At 37.4% G+C, this 20,703-nt stretch overlaps 1 protein-coding gene across 1 annotated transcript in view; it reads right to left on the bottom strand.

Moving 5' to 3' along the window:
• ZRANB3 (zinc finger RANBP2-type containing 3) overlaps positions 1–20,703 on the bottom strand; it is a 289,988-nt gene that overhangs the window by 103,796 nt on the left and 165,489 nt on the right. Inside the window, exon 6 of the mRNA XM_068969046.1 lies at positions 17,134–17,219. Within this exon, the coding sequence (XP_068825147.1) occupies positions 17,134–17,219 (86 nt within the window). The remainder of the gene's footprint in view (positions 1–17,133; positions 17,220–20,703) is intronic.

The raw sequence follows: 20,703 nt of genomic DNA, 5'->3' as shown, positions 1-20,703 counted from the left end.
AAGTGGTATTTGGTAATGGAAGACTGTCCCCTTTTTTGCTCTAAAGGAGTCATATCTCACCCCTGAGTTGCTTACTTTTCCTACCCTGACCTGTGTATTGCCAGATTACCTCACTAGACCTATAGTGAGCAAAGTAAGCAATACTGGGTTTAGACTTTCTTTCGATTCTGGTTTATGAAAACCAGATTTTCCAAAGCCAATACTTCTACTGCTCTTAATTAAGCAGTTCTTTCACTGTTTCAATTCCTCTTTCACTGTTCATTCCTGAATCCTAGCACACAGCACAGTCAAAGTGCCCTTTCCTTCAAGGGTGAGTGTCCCTGCAAGACTGTCTTGTCACCATGTTGACTCTGCTGCATACAGCCTCAGGGCCCATCATGGCTGCCAGCGAGAGGCAAGGTTTGCTTCCCCTACCAGTGTGGTATTGCTTCTCATATTTTTGCAGGCGGAAAATATATAATATGTGAGAATTTTAAGAAATGTGCATCCACATCTTGATGGCCAGAAATGAATATCCACAAGGACCCTTTCAAATTTTTTATCCAAACCACTTCTCCCAACTCTACATCTTAAATTAACTTTGTATCATTGTATATAAAACAAAACCAAGCAAAACGAAACTGCAGAAGCCCCATTTCCTTCTAAATTAGCAACCTTATGGATTTTGTTTTAATACAGTTTGTGGAAAATGCTGTAGTGATCCTTCTGTTAAACAGGAGATTGACAACAAATAGAAACACCTCTCCTCACATTTCAGCAGATCATAAGCAAGTTAGATGAACCTGCCAGCCTCTTGGTGTCTGTGTATGCAGAGAATCTGGTACCTTGGAGACTATGACTTGGTACAATGGAGACTTCCTATTGCCAGATAAGCAAGTACATGAAGCATGAAGAGGAAGTACATTATTTTTTTTAAATTCTCTTGCTTTTTCTATAGTCAAAAGCATGTCAGCAATTTGATCTCTGCTTTGTCTAACTCCAGTTGGCATTGGGAAAGACTAGAGATCTCTTCAAGAAAATTACAGATACCAATGGAACATTTCATGCAAAGATGCACACAATAAAGGACAGAAATGGCAAGGACCTAACAGAAGCAGACGAAATTAAGAAGAGGTGGCAAGAATACACAGAAGAACTGTACCAAAAAAGTTTTAATGACCCAGATAACCATGATGGTATGGTCACTCACCTAGAGCCAGATATCCTGGAATGTGAAGTTAAGTGGGCCTTAGGAAGCATTACTACAAACAAAGCTAGTGGAGTGATGGAATTCCAGTTGAACTATTTCAGATCCTAAAAGATGCTGCTGCTAAAGTGCTGCACTCAATTTGTCAGCAAATTTGGAAAACTCAGAACTGGCCACAACTGGAAAAGTTCATTTTTCATTCTAATCCCAAAGAAGGGTAATGCCAACAATGTTCAGACTACCACACAACTGCACTCATTTCACATGCTAGCAAGGTAATGCTCAAAATCCTTCAAGTTAGGCTTCAACAGCATCTGAACTGAGAACTTCCAGATGTTCAAGCTGGATTTAGAAAAGACGGAGGAACCAGAGATCAAATTCCCAACATCCACTGGATCATAGCCAAAGCAAAAGAATGCCAAAAAAACATATACTTCTGCTTCATTGACTAAGCTAAAGCCTTTGACTGTGTAGACTCCAACAAAGTATGGAAAATTCTTCAAGAGATGGGAATACCAGAGCACCTTACCTGCCTCCTGAGAAACCTGTATGCAGGTCAAGAAGCAACAGTTAGTACTGGACATGGAACAACAAACTGGTTCCAAATTGGGAAAGGAGTACATTAAGGCTGTATATTGTCACCCTGCTAATTTAACTTACATGCAGAGTACATCATGCCAAATGCTGGGCTGGATGATTCACAAGCTGGAATCAAGATTGCCAGGAGAAATATCAATAACTTCAGATATGCAGACACCACCCTAAAGGCAGAAAGCAAAGAGGAACTAAAAAGCCTCTTGATGAAGGTGAAAGAGCAGAGTGAAAAAGCTGGCTTAAAACTCAACATTCAGAAAACTAAGATCATGGCATCCATCCCCATCACTTACTTCATGGCAAATAGATGGGGAAAAGTGGAAACAGTGGTAGACTGAATTTTCTTGGTCTTTAAAATCACTGCGGACAGTGACTGCAGCAATGAAAAGATGCTTGCTCTTTAGAAGAAAAGCTATGACAAACCTAGACAGTGTATTAAAAATCAGAGACATTACTTTACCAACAAAGGTCCATAGAATCAAAGCTATGATTTTTTCAGTAGTCAAGTATGGATATGAGATAACGAAGGCTGAGCACTGAAGAATTGATGCTTTCAAACTGTGGTGGAGAAGAGTTGCTTAGACTTGAAGAGATCAAACAAGTCAATCCTAAAGGAAATCAACCCTGAATGTTCATTGGAAGGACTGATGTGGAAGCTCCAATAATTTGGCCACCCGATGCAAAGAGCCAACTCCTTGGAAAAGACCCTGATGCTGGGAAAGATTGAAGGCTGGAGGAGAATGGGTGACAGAGGATGAGATGATTGGATGGCATCACCGACTCTAAGAACCTAAGTTTGAGCAAACTCCAGGAGACAGTGAAGGACAGGGAAGCCTGGTATCCTGCAGTCCCTGGAGTCGCAAAGAGTGGGACATGACTTTTTGATTGAACACAACAACAAAGGCTATAAAAGGCAATGACAGAGACACAAAGGGAAAAAACAAAATAAGAGAGATAAAAGGAGATGAAGTGGGGCAGTTGGGCTGCCATTACAGTCCTAGCTGGAGGCAGAAAGTATAGTATACTAAAATTTCCAGTGAGAATTATTCAGTTATTGCATTGAATCTATATAACGATTTGAGGAAAATGGTTTTTTAAAAAATGTTGAGTCTTCTAGTCCATGAACACAGTGTTTCACTTCATTTATTTAAATCTTTCAGTTTTTTTCTTAATGTCTTACAGTTTATCTAATTCATAAGAAAATGTTTAGAAATGGGAATAATTTAATGTAAATAAACCAGAGGGAAAAAGTGAAGTAGGAAAGCTCTATTATAGGAAGATAGACTAAATAATGGGAATTATTCAGAGTGAAAAGACTAAGAGAGATTTTAAGTAGAACTGATAAAGAGAACAGTCTAGGTAAACAGAACATAAAATTGTTCCTCAAATCCTGAAATATTAGGATGCTCTGAAACTCAGGAAAAGTGTCACCATGAAAAGAACAAAATGCACATTACAATGTAATCAAGCTGCAGAAAAGAGGAACCATCAAATTGTGTTATTTTTTTCACCCTAACCATATTCAGTTGATCGCATAAAGGTATGGAAAATGCTGTTAGAACACATGAAAAATTTATCTCTTCACTGCAGTCACACAATTGGCTTTGGAAATGTTTAACATTTAGTGAACTGACTTTAAGATGAAGGATTTTGCAAAGTCCAGTGTTCTGAAACAAAATAGGTGGCTCAGAACACCTTATATGTTTACCAGTATAACTGGACACTCGAGTGCTCTAAACTTGAAATTGAAGGAAAAAATATAAAAGGCTGCTGTATCAGTTAAGGGAGTATAGGATTTCAGATGCAGCCAAGCCATGTGCATGGGACAGATGGCTTCTCAAGAGTGCACTCATTTCCTGTTAGTAAAGTTCCTTGAGCTCTGCAAAACAGGAGATTCTGAAGCGCTCGGAATCAATTCGGTGAAAAGGAGCTCAAATGTGTAGAAGAAATTCAGATAAATGGAAGTTATGTTTTATGTTTCTTAAGCCGAGCCAATCTCCAGATGTATGTGAATTAGCAAAGTAACTGTAATCAGGACCAAAAGCAGCTGAATAAGCTGAGGCAAACTACTCACCCAAAGTACTTCTGCAATTACAGAGATAAACAAATATATGAATTCAAGAACTATTTTGCTGGCTATTTAGATAAATTTAGGAGCAAGTAAAAAAAAACTACCTGGATAAATGAAAATATGTTATTTCAAGAAATAACTCCAGGTTATAACATAACTTAACAGCAGCACGCAAACCTGAGATTAGAACCATGAATACCCTGAGAGTAAGCTTCTCCATGGCAAGGACCATGTCTCACCTAACTTTGTATTCCCAGACCTCGCATGGTGGCTAACATACAATAAGTAGCTTATGAATTAATCAGCAAATGGATGAACTGACTAATGAATACACCACACAGTTACTGAGGAGAGCAATTCTTTAGCCAGCAAAAGCTAAAACAACAACCAGAGTTTGGAAAGAGATGCTGGTTAAACATAACAAACTAATCACATTTATCACTTGTTTCTATTATTATAATGTCAAAGGAAAGGAATTTAAAAGCTATTACATAACAAGGACAAAGAAAATGAGAGAAAAGAGAGAGAGAGGAAAAAAAATAGAAGTTGAGTATTTCATCCAATTTTTGGAAAACGGAAAGTAAATAGAGGAGATGTCTTGGTTAAAACATGGTGCACTGAATGAACAAACATTCATCCTCAATCAAAATGAGTATAAAGAAATAAAAATACATGAGCCTACTAGAAAAAATAGAATGACAATCAAACAACACAAACAATGTTAACATACTTCTACAAGCAGGAAAAAAAAATGTGAAAATGCCAACAAATAGACAAAGCTGAATACCAGGGACCTAAAGAGTGGTGTGCACAAAATTCTAGAATGTGTCAGCAATGAAAAAGATCAGGTACTTTAGAAGGTGGGAATAAGTGTGACATGATAGCTAAGAATAGGAACATTGGCTCAATCTCTGGTCCAGGAGGATCCTACATACGGAGAGCATCTAAACCCAAGTGCTACAACCACTGAGACTGACTCTACAGCCAGTGAGGCACAGTATTGAAAGACTGAGCACCCACAGCCTGCATTGCGCAATAAGACACCGCAATGAGAAGCCTGCACACCACAACTGGAAAGCAGACCCTGCTCACTGCAACTAGTGAAAGCCTGAAGGCAACAAAGCCTCACTGCAGCCATAAACAGATAAAAATTTTATAAAGCCCTCATCAAACACTGCTAGAGAATGCTAGCAAAACAACTTATTATTTTGAAAACTCAAAAAGGGAGAAACTAATCATTTTACCCTCCCTTTTACATTTTTTAATCTATTTTTAAATGTTTATGTATTGATTTTGGCTGTGTTAGGTCTTCGTTGCTGCATAGCTTTTCTCTATTCGCAGCAAATGAAGGCTACCCTCTAGCTGCGGTCCGCAGGCTTATTGCAGTGGCTTCTCCTGTTGCGGAGCATAGACTCTAGGGTGCAGGCTTCAATCGTTGCGGTATCGAGCTCTAGAGCACAGACTCAGTAGTTGCGGGGCATGGGCTTAGATGCTCTGTGGCACGTGGGATCTTCCTGGATCAGGAATTGAACCCATGTCTCCTGCACTGGCAGGCAGATTCTTTACCACTGAGCAGCCAGGGAAGCCCTATTCTCCATTTTAAACAAACAGAACCACTGACTGTCTAAGTAGTGGATGAGGTGAGGATCCTTTACAGAGGTATGTTAGCTAATAAATGAAGAAAGAGTATCCAAATATTACCATTTGCAATGTTTAGTGATTATAAACAGTGTACCAAACATTCACAGCTACTAACATTACACAAAGGAAGGCCTTAGATATCATAGGCCTTCTAATGGAAAAACACAACATCCTTCGAAAAGCAGAACTGCTAAAAAAAATTCAAGTCTCAGCATCAAATACAGAGGACAGAAGAACATGTTAAACAATACCGTGGAGATGCAAACAGCAAAACCCAGATTACAGCAACAATTTAGTTTTTTCAATAAATTAAAAATAATCAAACCCAGAAATTGAGGAGAAATCTGAACACTAACAAAGACTTAGGATATCAAGAGTGGGATCTATGATTTGTAACATGTAAGCCTTATTTGAGTACTGACTCAAACAAACAATGGGGGAGAAACTTATGAAACTGTAAAATTCTGACATTCACAAAATAACTGAGTATTGAAATACTGATGAGGTTTTTTAATGTTATTAAGGGATTATTATTAATTTTAATCTTTTATGCATGATAATACTATAACTTTTTTCTTAAAAAGAGTCCTTACTCTCTAGATATATTTATTAAAATATTTTATGGATAAAATGTGATATCTAGGCTTTGCTTCAAAATAACATGTGGTGGTAGAGGTAAGAGGGTTGGGAAGATCCCCTGGAAAAGGGAATGGCTACCCACTGCAGTATTCTTGCCTAGAGAATTCCATGGACAGAGGAACCTGGCAGGCTACAGTCCATGGGGTTACAAAGTTGGAAATGACTGAGTGACTAACACACTTTCACAGAGGTGAGTGAGAGTATAGCTAAACCAAGGCTGGCCATAAGTTGACAAAGGCTGATGCTCACTGGGTATGTGAAAAGTACATGGGGGACTCATTATTTTCTTCTCTCTACTTTTGTGTATACTGAATTTTTCCCATAATACAACATTAAAAAGACCAGAAAATAAACTAAGAAAGAAAAGTCTTCGAATACAGAATGCAAAAGAAAACTCAAAAGACAGCTTCGCACCATGGCTAAAGAAAAACCAATCCAGATTGGAGCAGAACAGAAGGCTATGGGAAGGAGGTCTCCAGGAAATAAGAAGGGAAAAAGGAAAAGATTATTTTATGTGCTTGTATGACCTTTTGGAAGTTGACAGATCTGTTAGAGTCTTCGAGTAAAAAAAAGGAAAAAAAAAAAAAAACCACTGATGGCAATATAAAAACCAAAAGATAGAATAAAAAGAGTAATTAAAGATAAAAAGTTGACCAAGAAAGGAACACTCAACCATTGGATTTACTAGAGAACAACATTAATTTAGTCTATTTATTCTATTTAGTCAACTATATAAACATGGATACTGAATTACCAAGTAATTCAAATATAGGAAAGAGAATAGAAGAAAAATGGTGACAAAAAGCGTTTAAACTTCTTCTCTTTCACTTTTTAGTTTTGTGATTTGGACAAGTTCCTTAACCTTTCTAATTCTCAGTTTACTCCTCTGTAAAATGGACATATTATCATCAACCTTGTAGCACTGCTGAAAGAATTAAAGATAATACCTCTAAAATACATGGCATAGTATCTTTTTAAAAACATTATTTTACGTATTTATTTTTAGCTGCATTGGATCTTCGCTGCTGTGCACAGACTCTCCCCAGTTGCGGAGGCAGGAGCGTCCCGCTGTGGCAGTGCATAGGCTTCTCACTTCTCTTGTTGCACAGGCTCTAGGCATGCGAGCTCAGTAGCTGTGGCATTTGGGCTGTAGGGCATGTAGGGTTTCGGGCGAGCAGGCTTCAATACTTGTGGCACACAAGCTCAGCAGTTGCGGCTCATGGGCGTCAGTAGTTGCAGAAGCAGGCTCTGTAGTTGTGGCTTCTGGGCTCTAGCACACAGGTTCAGCAGTTGTGGTGCACCGGCTTAGTTGCTTTGCAGCATGTGAAATTTTCCTGGACGAGAGACTGAAGCCATGTCTCCCATGTTGGCAAGCAGATTATTATCCACTGTGCCGCCAGAGAACTGTGGCAGAGTATCTTATATATAAAATGTAATACCATGTCGCCAATAAAAATGATATATTTTAGTTATTGATAAAGGAAGACAATGTAAAATTGTGCTCAATGAAAAAGCATATTACAGAAAAGTATGCATAATATGACTCTATCTATATAAAACTGCCTATCTACCTACCTGTCTCCCTACCCCTATGTATCTAATAGAAAGGCTTTCTAGAGGGAAAGTTTAAAAATATTGATACATTAGGTGCTGATTATCTCTGGACAGTGAGAGTTCAGTTGATTTGTTCTTATTTAAAAACACTGTTTTCTTTGAATTGTTAAAATAATTATAAACCATTGTCCCCAAAGTAATAAACTATCTTTATCTTTAAAGAATCTGCCTGCAATGGAGGAGACCCAGGTTCAATCCCTGGGTTGGGAAGATCCCCTGGAGAAGGGAATGGCTACCCACTCCAGTATTCTTGCCTGGAGAATCCCATGGACAGAGGAGCCTGGTGGCCTACAGTCCATGAGGTTGCAAAGAGTCAACACAATTGAATGACTAACTCTTTCTTTCATCTTTACAGAAGTAAAAATAAAGAAAATAAAACAACTTATAAAGACAATGGGGTAAAGTGATACACTAAGTGAAGTAGCAGATAGCATCACCTGTAGGCTATGTTAAAATTTAAAACTATATAAAAATTATTAGATACACAGATAGGGGTAGAATTACAGAAAAAAAGAAAACAATTTACCTGTTAGTATAGTTGGGATTATGCTATTTTTCCATTCCGTTTTTACTGTATAGTGTTATATATTTTATTGTCATACACACTTACATTGTTGTTGCATAGTCTCTAGGGTTGAAAGTGTTAGTTGCTCCGTTGTTCCTGACTCTTTGTGATCCCATGGACTGTAGCTTGACAGGATTATCTCTGTCCATGGAATTCTTCATACAAGGATACTGTAGTGGGTTGCCATTCCTTTCTCCAGGGGAGCTTCCCAACCCAAGGGTTGAACCCTGGTCTCCTGCATTGCAGGCAGATTCTTTACCATCTGAGCCACCAGGGAAGCCCTGTTCAGTTGCTAAGTCGTGTCCAACTTTTTGTGACCTCATGGATTGCAGCAGGCCAGGCTTCCTTGTCTTTCATTATCTCCTGAAGTGTGCTCAAACTCATATTCATTGAGTCAGAGCTGCGATCCAACCATCTCATCTTCTGTTGCCCCCTACTCCTACTGCCCTCAATCGTTCCCAGCATCAGGGTCTTTTCCATGAGTTGGCTCTTTGCATCGGGTGGTCAAAGTATTAGAGCTTCAGCTTCAGAATCAGCCCTTCCAGTGAATATTCAGGGTTGACTTTTTTAGGATTGACTGTTTGATCTTCTTCCTGTCCAAAGAACTCCAAGGAGTCTTCTCCAGCACCACAATTTGAAAGCATCAATTCTTTGGCACTCAGCCTTCTTTATGGCCCAGTTCTTACATCCATACATGACTACTGGGAAAACCATTTGTTGGTGTTATTCAGTAGCTTAGTTATGTCCAACTCTTTGGAAACCCATGAAGGGCAGCATGCCAGGCTGCCCTGCCCTTCAGTATCTCCTGGAGTTTGCCCAAACTCATGTTCATTGAGTTGGTGATGCCATCCAACCATCTCATCCTCTGTTGCCCTCCTCTCCTCCTGCCCTCAATCTTGCCCAGCATCAGGGTCTTTTCCAATGAGTTGGCTCTTTGCATTAGTTGGCCAAAGTATTGAAGGTTCAGCTTTACCATTAATCCATCCTTCCAATGAATATTCAGGGTTGCTTTCCTTTAGGATTGACTGGTTGGATCTCCTTGCAGTCCAAGGGACTCTCAAAAGTCTTCTCCAACACCACAGTTTGAAAGCATCAATTCTTTGGTATCAGCATTCTTTATGGTCCAGCTCTCACATCTGCACATTACTACTGGAAAAAACCATAACTTTGACTATGAGGACCATCTTCAGCAGTGATGTCTCTGCTTTTTAATACACTATCAGGCTCTGCCATAACTTTCCTTTGAAGGATCAAACTTCTTTTAATTTCATAGCAGCAGTCACTATCCACAGTGATTTTGGAGCCCAAGAAAATAAAGTCTGCCATTGTGTCTACTTTTTCCCCATCTATTTGCCATGAAGTTATGGAATCAGGTACCATGATCTTAGTTTTCTGAATGTTGAATTTTAAGCCAGTTTTTTCACTCTCCTTTCACCCTCATCAAGAGGTTCGTTAGTTCCTCTTGGCTTTCTGCCATTAGAGTGGGATCATCTGCATCTCTGAGGTTGTTGATACTTCTGGCAATCTTCATTCCAGCTTGTGACTCACCCAGCCTGGCATTTGGCATGATATACTCTGAGCAGAAGTTAAATAAGCAGGGTGACAATATACAGCCTTGACATATTCCTGTCCCAATCTGGAACTAGTTCATTGTTCCATGTCCGGTTCTAAATGTTGCTTCTTGACATGCATACAGGTTTCTCAGCAGACAGGTAAGGTAGTCGGGTATTCCCATTTCTTTAAAAATTTTCCACAGCTTGTTGTGATCCACACAATGAAAGGCTTTAGCGTAGTCAGTGAAGCAGAAGTAAATATACACATGCCTATTTTACAAGTTCTTGTATTAAGCCAACACCTTCCTCCCCATTAAATTTCATTCCTTGATAATAGTTTACTCTCTGAGGCCACAAAGCAAAAGTTAATTCCTTTAAAACATGACAGATCTTTAAATATTTAAAGACTTGTTCCCTCTAGGTCTTTCTTTTTCAAATTCCTATAAGCTTCGTAAGTTCAAGCACTATGCCTTATTCATCTTTGTATTGCCAGCAGGTCTGAAATAATGTCTTAAATATACCAAGCAATCAATAATATTAGGCACTTGTAGAGATGAATATGAAATCCCCTCAGTATTCTGGTAACATTTTCCCAGATATGTTTTCATTTGTTAACATGCCTCTTAAAATATGACTTTTAGTTTTCTTTTTACTTCCTTGTATTCCTGGTCTCTGGTGACCTTCTAAAATCCACTCCAGTCATTCCACTCCTGTGGCTATAACCAATCCTGCAAAATAGCCCTACCTGGGAAATTCAGACCTTCCACTCTCCAGTACTCCCGTCCTCCTAGCCCACTTGTTCACTCACACCCAATGTAGCCTATCTCATCAGCACCTCTCAGTCAACTTTAACCATGTCTACAATATACTTCCTCACCTTGCTTTCATTTCTGAGTCTCCACATTACTTTTGTTTTTTTAACAATATAGCATGATTTCCTTTGGCTGACAGTCCATGCATTGAAAGCTAGTGTAAAAAATACCTTGGATGGCTCCAAGACTTTTCCAAGTCTCTACCCACAATGCTGGGAAGACATACCTTACAGAAAGTGAAAGTGAAAGTGAAGTCGCTCAGTCATGTCCGACTCTTTGCGACCCATGGACTGTAGCCCACCAAGCTCCTCCGTCCATGGGATTCTCCAGGCAAGAATACTGGAGTGGGTTGCCATTTCCTTCTCCAAGGGATCTTCCTGACCCAGGGATTGAACCCAGGTCTCCGACATTGCAGGCAGACGCTTTAAACTCTCCGCCACAAGACTGCTTCCATTACAAATCTAGAATTGCTGAGCTCAAATGGTTCCTCAGTGCCAACATTGATTTGACCACACTAATCTCATTATCTCATTTCCCCATTCACCAAAATCTCACACCACATCAACATTCACCAAATTTTTAATCCCCAATTTTGCCATTTCTCTGAACATATAACTGTCACTCCACTTTCCTAAAAAAATAAAAGTATACAAACTTTCTCAACTTCTTACCAACCAGAAACCATGGATATTCTCAATAACAAAGCCACTAAAAAAAAAGCTAAAGGTATCTACAAATGCGTATGTCTATAACAGCCAGTGAAAAATACAAATTTGTTTGAAAAAGCATACAATTTCTGTAGAAAGATTAAAACCATTATACAGTTGCCTAAAGGGAGGGAAACTGCAGTGAAAGTGAGATTTTTTTCCAAGTATACACGCTTCTGTAGGTTTAGAATTCTGAACCATATGAAAACATTGTCTAAAAAAATAACAAATAAAACTTGTGAACATAATCATGCTTTAAAGTCCCTAATGCAGTGCCTGGGGTGTGGGGTAGGGATGGGAAATTATTTCTTAATGAGCACAGAGTTTCAGTGCCCATTAAAGTTGTACAGATGGATGGTGGTGATAGCTGCACAACATTAGTAAGTGTGAATGTACTTATTATCACTGAACTATAAACTTAAAAAGGGTGAAAGTGAGAAATTTTCTCAAGCTTATTTTACTGTAATTAAAAAAAAAACCCACAATAGTAATAACTAAAAACACAAAACACCCTCCAATGCCTTCTTACTGCTATTATGATGAAGAACAAGACTGTATAATGCTGACCCCTGCCTAATTCCATCTTGTCTTGAGATCCTCTCAAGAGGACCAATTAGCTCAAGAATATTCAGCTGAACTGAACTTCTTTTAATTTCTCAAAAGCACAGCAGTTTCTCTTGCTCTGGGTCTTACCATAGAAAATTCCTCTTCCTGGAATGCAGATGAGTATCCCTTACTCACAGGATGCCTCTTCAGTTCTTTCTGACTTGCTTAGTTCATTTCTTTTACTTCCCTTTTATGATACTCAATACAACTAAAATTATCTGGTTAGTGTCTGACTAGAAAATTCAATGAAGGCTGGGATCACTTGGGTTTTTTCTCTAATGCAGGGGTCCCCAACCTCCAGGATCTAATGCCTGATGATCTGAGATGGAGCTGATGTAAAAATAATAGAAATAAAGTGCACAATAAATGTAATGTACTTGAATCATCCTGAAACTATTCTGCTCTCCCTCCCTCCCCTAGGTCTGTGGAAAAACTCTTCCATGAAACCGATTCCTGATCCCAAAAATGTTGGAGACTGCTGCTCTAGCATATAGCATGGCAGTAACAGGTACCCTATACATATTTTTTGAATGAATGGATTAATTCAAAATTTAACTATACTCCAGCTGTGGTCTAATCAATGAGCAGAGTAGAACCATCCTTTATATTGGATGTTATTATGATTAGTGTGCCCTAACATTACTTTATTTTTATCAGTTATGATAGACATGACTTTCATTTAGCCTGCTGCTGCTGCTAAGTCGCTTCAGTCATGTCCAACTCTGTGCGACCCCATAGATGGCAGCCCACTAGGCTCCCCCGTCCCTGGGATTCTCCAGGCAAGAATACTGGAGTGGGTTGCCATTTCCTTCTCCAATGCATGAAAGTGAAAAGTGAAAGTGAAGTCGCTCAGTCGAGTCCGACTCTTAGCGACTTCATTTAGCCTAGGGTTATTCAAAACCAGAAGTCTTTGTGAACTGAACTACTGATAATAGGTGAGGATTTCTCAAATCCTTTCATACAAATTAGACATTCTAAGCCCAAGTGCAGAATTTATCCTATTAGTTTTCAGCTACTTATTTTTCAAACTTATCTCTGCCATCTGGTATATTAAGTATTTTTCTTAGATTTGAGCTATTTGCAAGTGGAACAGACCTGATCTCTATGTAGCCACAGCTGAGAATATTAAGTTCAATGCTGCTGAGGACAGAGTACAGTGCATTTCCACATAAGACATTTACTGATGCTGACATGACCTACTAATTAACACTTCTGTAGGATGACCATGCTGCTGCTGCTGCTAAGGCGCCTCAGTCGTGTCTGACTCTGTGCGACCCCATAGATGGCAGCCCATCAGGCTCCCCCGTCCCTGGGATTCTCCAGGCAGGAACACTGGAGTGGGTAGCCATTTCCTTCTCCAATGCATGAAAGTGAAAAGTGAAAGTGAAGTCGCTCAATTGTGTTCGACTCTTAGCGATTCCATGGACTGCAGCCTACCAGACTCCTCCACCCATGGGATTTTCCAGGTAAGAGTACTGGAGTGGGTGTAGAATGACCATACATACCTTTAATATGTACTATCACTCAGCATTTTTCCTGTCATAAAAATTTAGAAAACTATTTCTTCTGAGAAGTGGAATGGGCACAAAATATGAGCTAGAAAGAAAGTTCATAAAATTTGATAAATTACTATAAAGATATTCTTAACCTTCAAGCACGACATCAGGGAGGTGGCTGCTGCTAACAGGATGCGTGGTTGGACTATCTTGTGTCCTTTTTTTCTTTGTAAAAAACATTTATTAAAGTTACCCTTGCCTCAGTCTTTCTTACTGCCAGGAAAAGTGAAAATAATGTAAGAGGAAGTCACACAGACAGCAAGCCATTCAACCTCACTAGGTATCTATAAAATGACAGAGGGGGACCACCTGATCATAAAGTCTTTCTAGCTCTAATGCGCTCCTGGTTGAAAACTGAATGTGCTGTCTTCTTCAAATCATATTTGAATGTACAGCTTCCTCTAAATATAACCCAGTGGTGTGAGTGATGTAAGGAATCTTGAATACGAGATGTTCTGATTCAGTAATACTTTCTCTGTACCTTTCAAATCAAGCCAGATAGGTAGTTACCTATACCTAGACTCTCATCTCAAAATCACTTCACATAAGTATTATAACTCTGTTTGCCATCATTTATGTATTTAATATACTTTACAAAGGCAAAGTTCTGTTTTACCTCAAGCTTCATTTAACTTTATTTTTAATATAGTCATGACATTTCAAATATAAAATAAGGGTTTAGAACTGAATAACTCACCATAATTTGGTTTCTGCAGAATTATAGTGTGAAAATGACAACTTCATAGATTCAGAACATTACAGGAAAAAAAAAAATTAACATTCTACAAACTAACTTAAAATGCCAGGAAGTGCCTTGATCTGAAACAGAGGCTATGGAAACAGTGCTTCCAAGGTAAAGAAGGAAAGGAATAACTTGAAACTTATGAAATGGAATCTGAAGGAAAACGCCTTAAGAGGCATGACAACAGTCTTGAAATGACTTTCTCTAGTAAACATGAAGGGATTCCCAGGTGGCACAGTGGTAAAGTATCTGCCTGCCAATTTAGGAGACACAAGAGATTTGGGTTCGATCCCTGGGTCAGGAAGATCTTCTAGAGAAGGAAATGGCAACTGACTCCAGTACTCCTGCCTAGAAAATTCCAGGGACAGAGGAGCCTGGCAGGGTACAGTCCATGGGATTGAAAGAGTCACAACACCACTGAGTGACTGAGCATACACACACAGCAAACAGGAAAGAGAACACAGTCTCCCCAATCAAGCATTTCATAAAGATAAACTTTCCTTTCAAATAGTGTCTACATTCAAAAGCAAGAAAAGGACAGGTTTCCACTTCAAACACTTATATTTTCATGTGGTAAGTCCTGATCAGAAAAGTAGAAATGTATTCTGACCACTTAGGTTTTCCTACTCCCCAAAAGGCAAATGTATTAATGTGTTAATGTGTTTGTTTTATGTAGGCAAATTTTTGGCATTTATAATCTGCAAGAACCATGATTAAGGACTCCCTAACAATATCCAGTATTGCATCTATTTGGTATTATATTTTAAAACTGTTTATTATTATCTGTGTACAACTTTTTAATGGTAATCTTGTGCTAGGACACCTTAATGAAATCTCTTTGGTTTTGAACATTTTTCAGCTCATTATCTCAGGTCTTCTAAATAATGATATCAGCAGCAAATAATGATGATTTTGCCTTTTTCTTTCTGAATTTTACCTCCTATTTTTCTTTTGAGTAGTTAAACTAATATCCCCAGAATAAAGGTAAAGTGCGAAGACAATTAATCCCTCGCCTTGGTATTAGTGTTTCATGTGATGGTTGCTTTAGGCTTAAAACACACACACACACACACACACATACACACACTCAAACACATAAAGTATGTGTTTACATTTATATAAATGTCATACATGAAATGAATAACTTATATTCAAAACTTTAATCGAAGATGAATGCTGAACTTCATCAAATTGCACCTCAACATAGATGGAGGAAATGAAGTGAAGCTTTTCCTTTTCATTATTAACATGGCTAATTATATTAACAAATTTCCTAATACTAAACAATGACTGCATTCCTGATATAAATTCCATTTCCATATGGTTAATGTATTAGGCTTTTTAATGAGTTTATGGTTTATATTAATACTGATATTTCTCCGTTTATAGTCTTAATCTGAGCTTTCACTGTCAAGGGCCCAGATTCAATCCTTGGTCAGGATTAGGGAACTAATCCTGCTACTGTGTGGCACTAGAATGGAATGGAATGGATCAGAACATCTCAACTGCATGGGGTTATCTCAGGGAACTGTAGAAAGGAAAAAAATAAAATACACATACACACATATATATACTGAGAAAAAGGTGGGATTCATATCAAATATAAAGAGCTGACTTCCACTATATATAAAGATTTCCAGTATATTATTAAGATAAAAGAGCCAATAACCTTAGTGGAATGAAGGGCAAAGAACACAGACAACTGACAGGAGAAAAGTACAAATGACTACAAGTATGAAAAAATGTTAAGCTGCATTCAATAACATAAGAAGACTGACATGCATTAACACTACTATCAGATCACATTGGCAAGAAAAATAATTTCTCTCTGAATATGTTGGTAAGGTGTGAGGAAAGAGATAATCATACTGCTGGTAGGAATATAAATCGGTATAAATTTTGAGAAGCATAATTTGCAAATGTCTAAAAAATATAAAAATGCAAATGTCCTTTGTATGAGCAATTCCATTTATAATAAATTTATGTTACAGACTTATTCCCATGTACTGAATATATAACACAGAACACTAAAATACCTAGTAATTACTGAGTGCTCACTATGTGCCAGTCACTATTCAAGACCTCATAAGATAAGCTCATTCAAGTCACATAATAACTCAAAGGAAAGAATAATTATTCTCTTTTTTGAGCTGAAGAAATTGAGGGATAGAGAGGTAAAGTTACTTTCTTAAATGAAATACCTGGTAGGTATTGATGTGAAAATAAAACACAGGCAGTCCAACTCTAATTTTGCATGCTCTTTGCCACTATAATATATAGTAGACTGCATAAATTACAGTGTATCCAAGCACTGAAATACACAGCAACATTTAAAAAGAATATCAAAGCTTTTCTAGTAGCTGATATTCAAAGATCTCCAATATAAAGTAGGTGAAGACAGCAAACTGCAGAACAATGTTTACAGCATAATACATGTAAATAAAATGAAATAGTATTATACATATATAACCATATGTGTTTTTCATGCATAGAGTACCTACAGAAAAATACATAAGAAATTGCCAACACTGGTTACCTGGGAAGGGAAATGGTTAACTGGAAGACACAAGCAAAATGGCCACTTACTTATCATTTTTGTACAATGTACACATCCATCTGGTCAATACAAATAAATAATTTTAAAAATGAAAGGTAAAAAAGAAAGAAAGAAAAACTTCCATTATCTACTCCTTTTTTTCATTCTATATATGGGTAATTCACCCAAGATTTTACTTCAAATTATTCCATAGCTACCACAAGTTTATAAGACCCTAGGAAAAAAAATTTAATAGAGCTTAATGTTCATGGTAAATAGGATTAAAACTTATAGAAAATAGTTTTTCGTACCTGACATGTGCGTTACAGTATCTTTTGGCATACTCAGTCCATGTTCCAAATTTTTGTGGAAAGAGAGCTTCAATCTGCATGAAAAGCTGTAACAATATAGGTATTCTCAATATGCTGTAATATTTTCAAGTTAACTGCTGTTACTATAAGTCCAGTTAATGAAATAGTAAAAACAAAAATGCACCTCTTTTTCCTCAAGGCGCTTCCTTCCCCTCTACCTACCCATCCCTCCCATCCTATTTTTCAGGACTAACTCCTATCCCTTTCTTCAATATATATTTATATATTTTGTATGCCTATATATGCATATTTATATATTCTCTTTTATTTACATGATCATATAACATACACAAGTAGAATTTTTCCCCCAAGCCTATTTTAGACATCATTAAAGTACATATACATCCATCAATCATCTATCCATCCATCCATCCATCCATCACCCATCTGCATTTCTAATAGATGGGTTTATACAGTACATTTTTAGAAATTATGACATGTTTTTAAAATTTTGATAGATGTTACCATGCTGCATTGTAAAAGGATGGTACCAATTTATACTCCCATCAATAGAATCATAAAATCTTTTAATTTTCATAACTTTAATAGGCTATATACAGGATTTCACTGTTAATAAAAAACTACAGTTTTATTGAGATATAAATTCATATACCACTTTTACTGTTCATTTTTAAAATGTATATTTCAGTGGCTTTTAGTATATTCAAAATGTGCCTTGATCACCGCTATCTAATTCTGGAACATTTTTATCACTCCGAAAATAAAATCTATACCCATTACTAGTCATTTTTTATTCCCACTCTCTCCCAAACTTGGCAACCACTAATATATTTCCATCTCCTAGAATTTGCCTATTTTGGACATTTCATATAAATAGAATCCTAAAGTATGTAGTCTTTGTGTCTGGCTTTCCCTTAGCATAATGTCTTCAAGGTTCACGCATTTTGTAGAGTATATTAGTACTTTATTCCTTATTACAGCTGTATTTTGTTTATCCATTCAGCAGTTACAGACACTAGCTTTTCCCCACTTTTTGGATATCATCATGATCAGCTATATATTCACTTCTCTTGGGTATATACCTAGTAATGGCATTGCTAGGTACTATAGTAATTTGATTTTCAATTTATTAAGGAACTGAGAAATGTTTTCCAAAGTGGCTTTGTTGCTTTGAAAAGTGTGAAAGTGTTAGTCTCTCAGTTGTGTTCGACTCTTTGTGACCCCAGGGACTGTAGCCCACTAGGCTCATCTGTCCATGGAATTCTCCAGGCAAGAATACTGGAACGGGTAGCCATTCCCTTCTCCAGGGGATCTTCCTGATACAGGTATTGGACCCGGGTCTCTTGCATTGCAGGCAGGCTAAGCCATCTTATCATCTAAGCCTCCAGGAAAGCCTTTATATCCTTTTTATATGACAACATACTCCTAAGTAACAAATTGTCCAAAGGAGAAGAAACAAGGGAAATAAATTAGACAAGACTTTGGGATAAATGAAATTGAGACAATAACATACCAAAATTCAGATCCAGTGAAAGCAGTGCTTAGAGTAAAATTATATCTGTATATGTTTATTATTAAAAAAGAAGAAAGTTCTCAAATTAATTATCTAACTTTTAACATTAAGACACTGGAAAAGAAGAGAAAACTATACCCAAAACAAACAGGAGGTATAATATAATTAAGACTAGAATGGAAATAAAATAGAGAATGGACAATATAGAAATAAATCAACGAAACCAAAAGTTGGTTCTTAAAGAAATCAACAAAATTGACAAAATTTTAGCTATGACTGAGAAAAACAAGATGACTCAAATTACTAAAATTAAGAATGAAAGAGGGGACACTATTCTTAGCCTCACAGAAATAACGAAATTTTATAAGAGCATTCTATGCACAAATGCATGCCAATATATTAGATAATTTAGATGAAATGGACAAATTCCTAAAAAGATGCAATACCAAAACTGATTCTAAACTAAATAATCAATCTGAATAGACATTTACTCAGTGAAGAGAATAAGCTGTTAACCTAAATCCATCCACAAGGAAAACTTTAGACCCAAATAGCTTAACCATCAAATTCACCAAATATTTTAAAAATCCCAATGTTTTGCAAAATCTTTCAAAATATAGTAGAGAAGAGAACATTTTCCACGTCATTCTTTGACACCAGTAATACTTTAATAACAAAACTGGACCAAGATACAGTTAAAAAAAACACTACAAATCAATATCTCTTATGAATAGAGACACAATGATTGTCAACAAAATATTAACAGACTGAATCCAGCAGTACATGAAAGGATTATATATTATGACCAATGAGTTTTCTCTTAGAATGTAAGGTTGGCTTAATATGTGAAAGTCAATTATTACACTATAACCTATTGATAAAGGACAAAAACATATGAGTACCTCAATAATGAAGAAAAAGCATTTGACAAAGCTCAACATCCTTTCATGATTAAACACTCAATAAACAAGAGGTAGAAAGGAACTTACTCAACCTGATAAAGGAAATCATCAAAAACCCACCATTAACAGGGTTTAGAAAAGACAGAGGAACCAGAAATCAAACTGCTAACATTCTTGAACTCATAGGGAAATGAATGCAGTTCCAGAAAAACATCTACTTCTGCTTCATTGTCTGAGCTATCAGGGTTTCCCTGGTAGCTCAGACAGTAAAGAATCTGTCTGCAATGCAGGAGACTCAGATTCTACTCACGGTCCAGGAAGTTCCTCTGGAGAAGCGAATGGCAACCCACTCTAATATTCTTTCCTGGATGGAGAATTCAATGGAAGAGGAACCTGGCAGGCTACATTCCATGGGGTCACAAAAGAGTCAGATACTACTGAGCGACTATCACTCTGCTTCACTGACTAAGCTAAAGGCTTTGACTGTGTGGATCACAGCAAAATTCTTAAAAAGATGGAAATACCAGACCACATTACCTGACTCCTGAGAAAACTGTATGCAGGTCAAGAAGCAACAAAACTGGACATGGAACAAAGATGGTTCCAAACTGGGAAAGGAGTACATTAAGGCTGTATATTGTCACCCTGCTTATTTAACTTATATGAAGAGTACATCATACAAAAAGCCAGGCTGGATGAATAACAAGCTAGAATCAAGGTTGCCCGGAAAATATCAACAACCTCAGATATGCAGATTATACCATTCTAATGGCAGAAAGTGAAGAAAAACCAAAGAGCATCTTGATGAGGGTGAAAGAGAGTGAAAAAGCTGGCTTGAGACTCAACATTCCAAAAGCTAAGATCATGGCATCCACTTCCATCACTTCATAGCAAATAGAAGCAGAAAAAGTCGAAGCAGTGATAGATTTTCTATTTGGGGGCTCCAAAATCACTGTAGACGGTGACTGCAGCCATAAAATTAAAAGATACTTGCTCCTTGGAAGAAAAGCTGTGACAAACCTAGACAGCATATTAAAAAGCAGAGACATCACTTTGCTGACAAAGGTCCATATAGTCAAAGCTATAGTTTTACCAGTAGTCATGTATGGATTTAAGAGTTGGACCATAAAGAAG

Source organism: Capricornis sumatraensis, chromosome 3 (genome assembly GCF_032405125.1).
Source record: "Capricornis sumatraensis isolate serow.1 chromosome 3, serow.2, whole genome shotgun sequence".
Lineage (NCBI taxonomy): Eukaryota > Metazoa > Chordata > Mammalia > Artiodactyla > Bovidae > Capricornis > Capricornis sumatraensis.
Note: the sequence above shows the minus strand (reverse complement) of the source record. Positions and strands in the feature narration are given on the sequence as shown.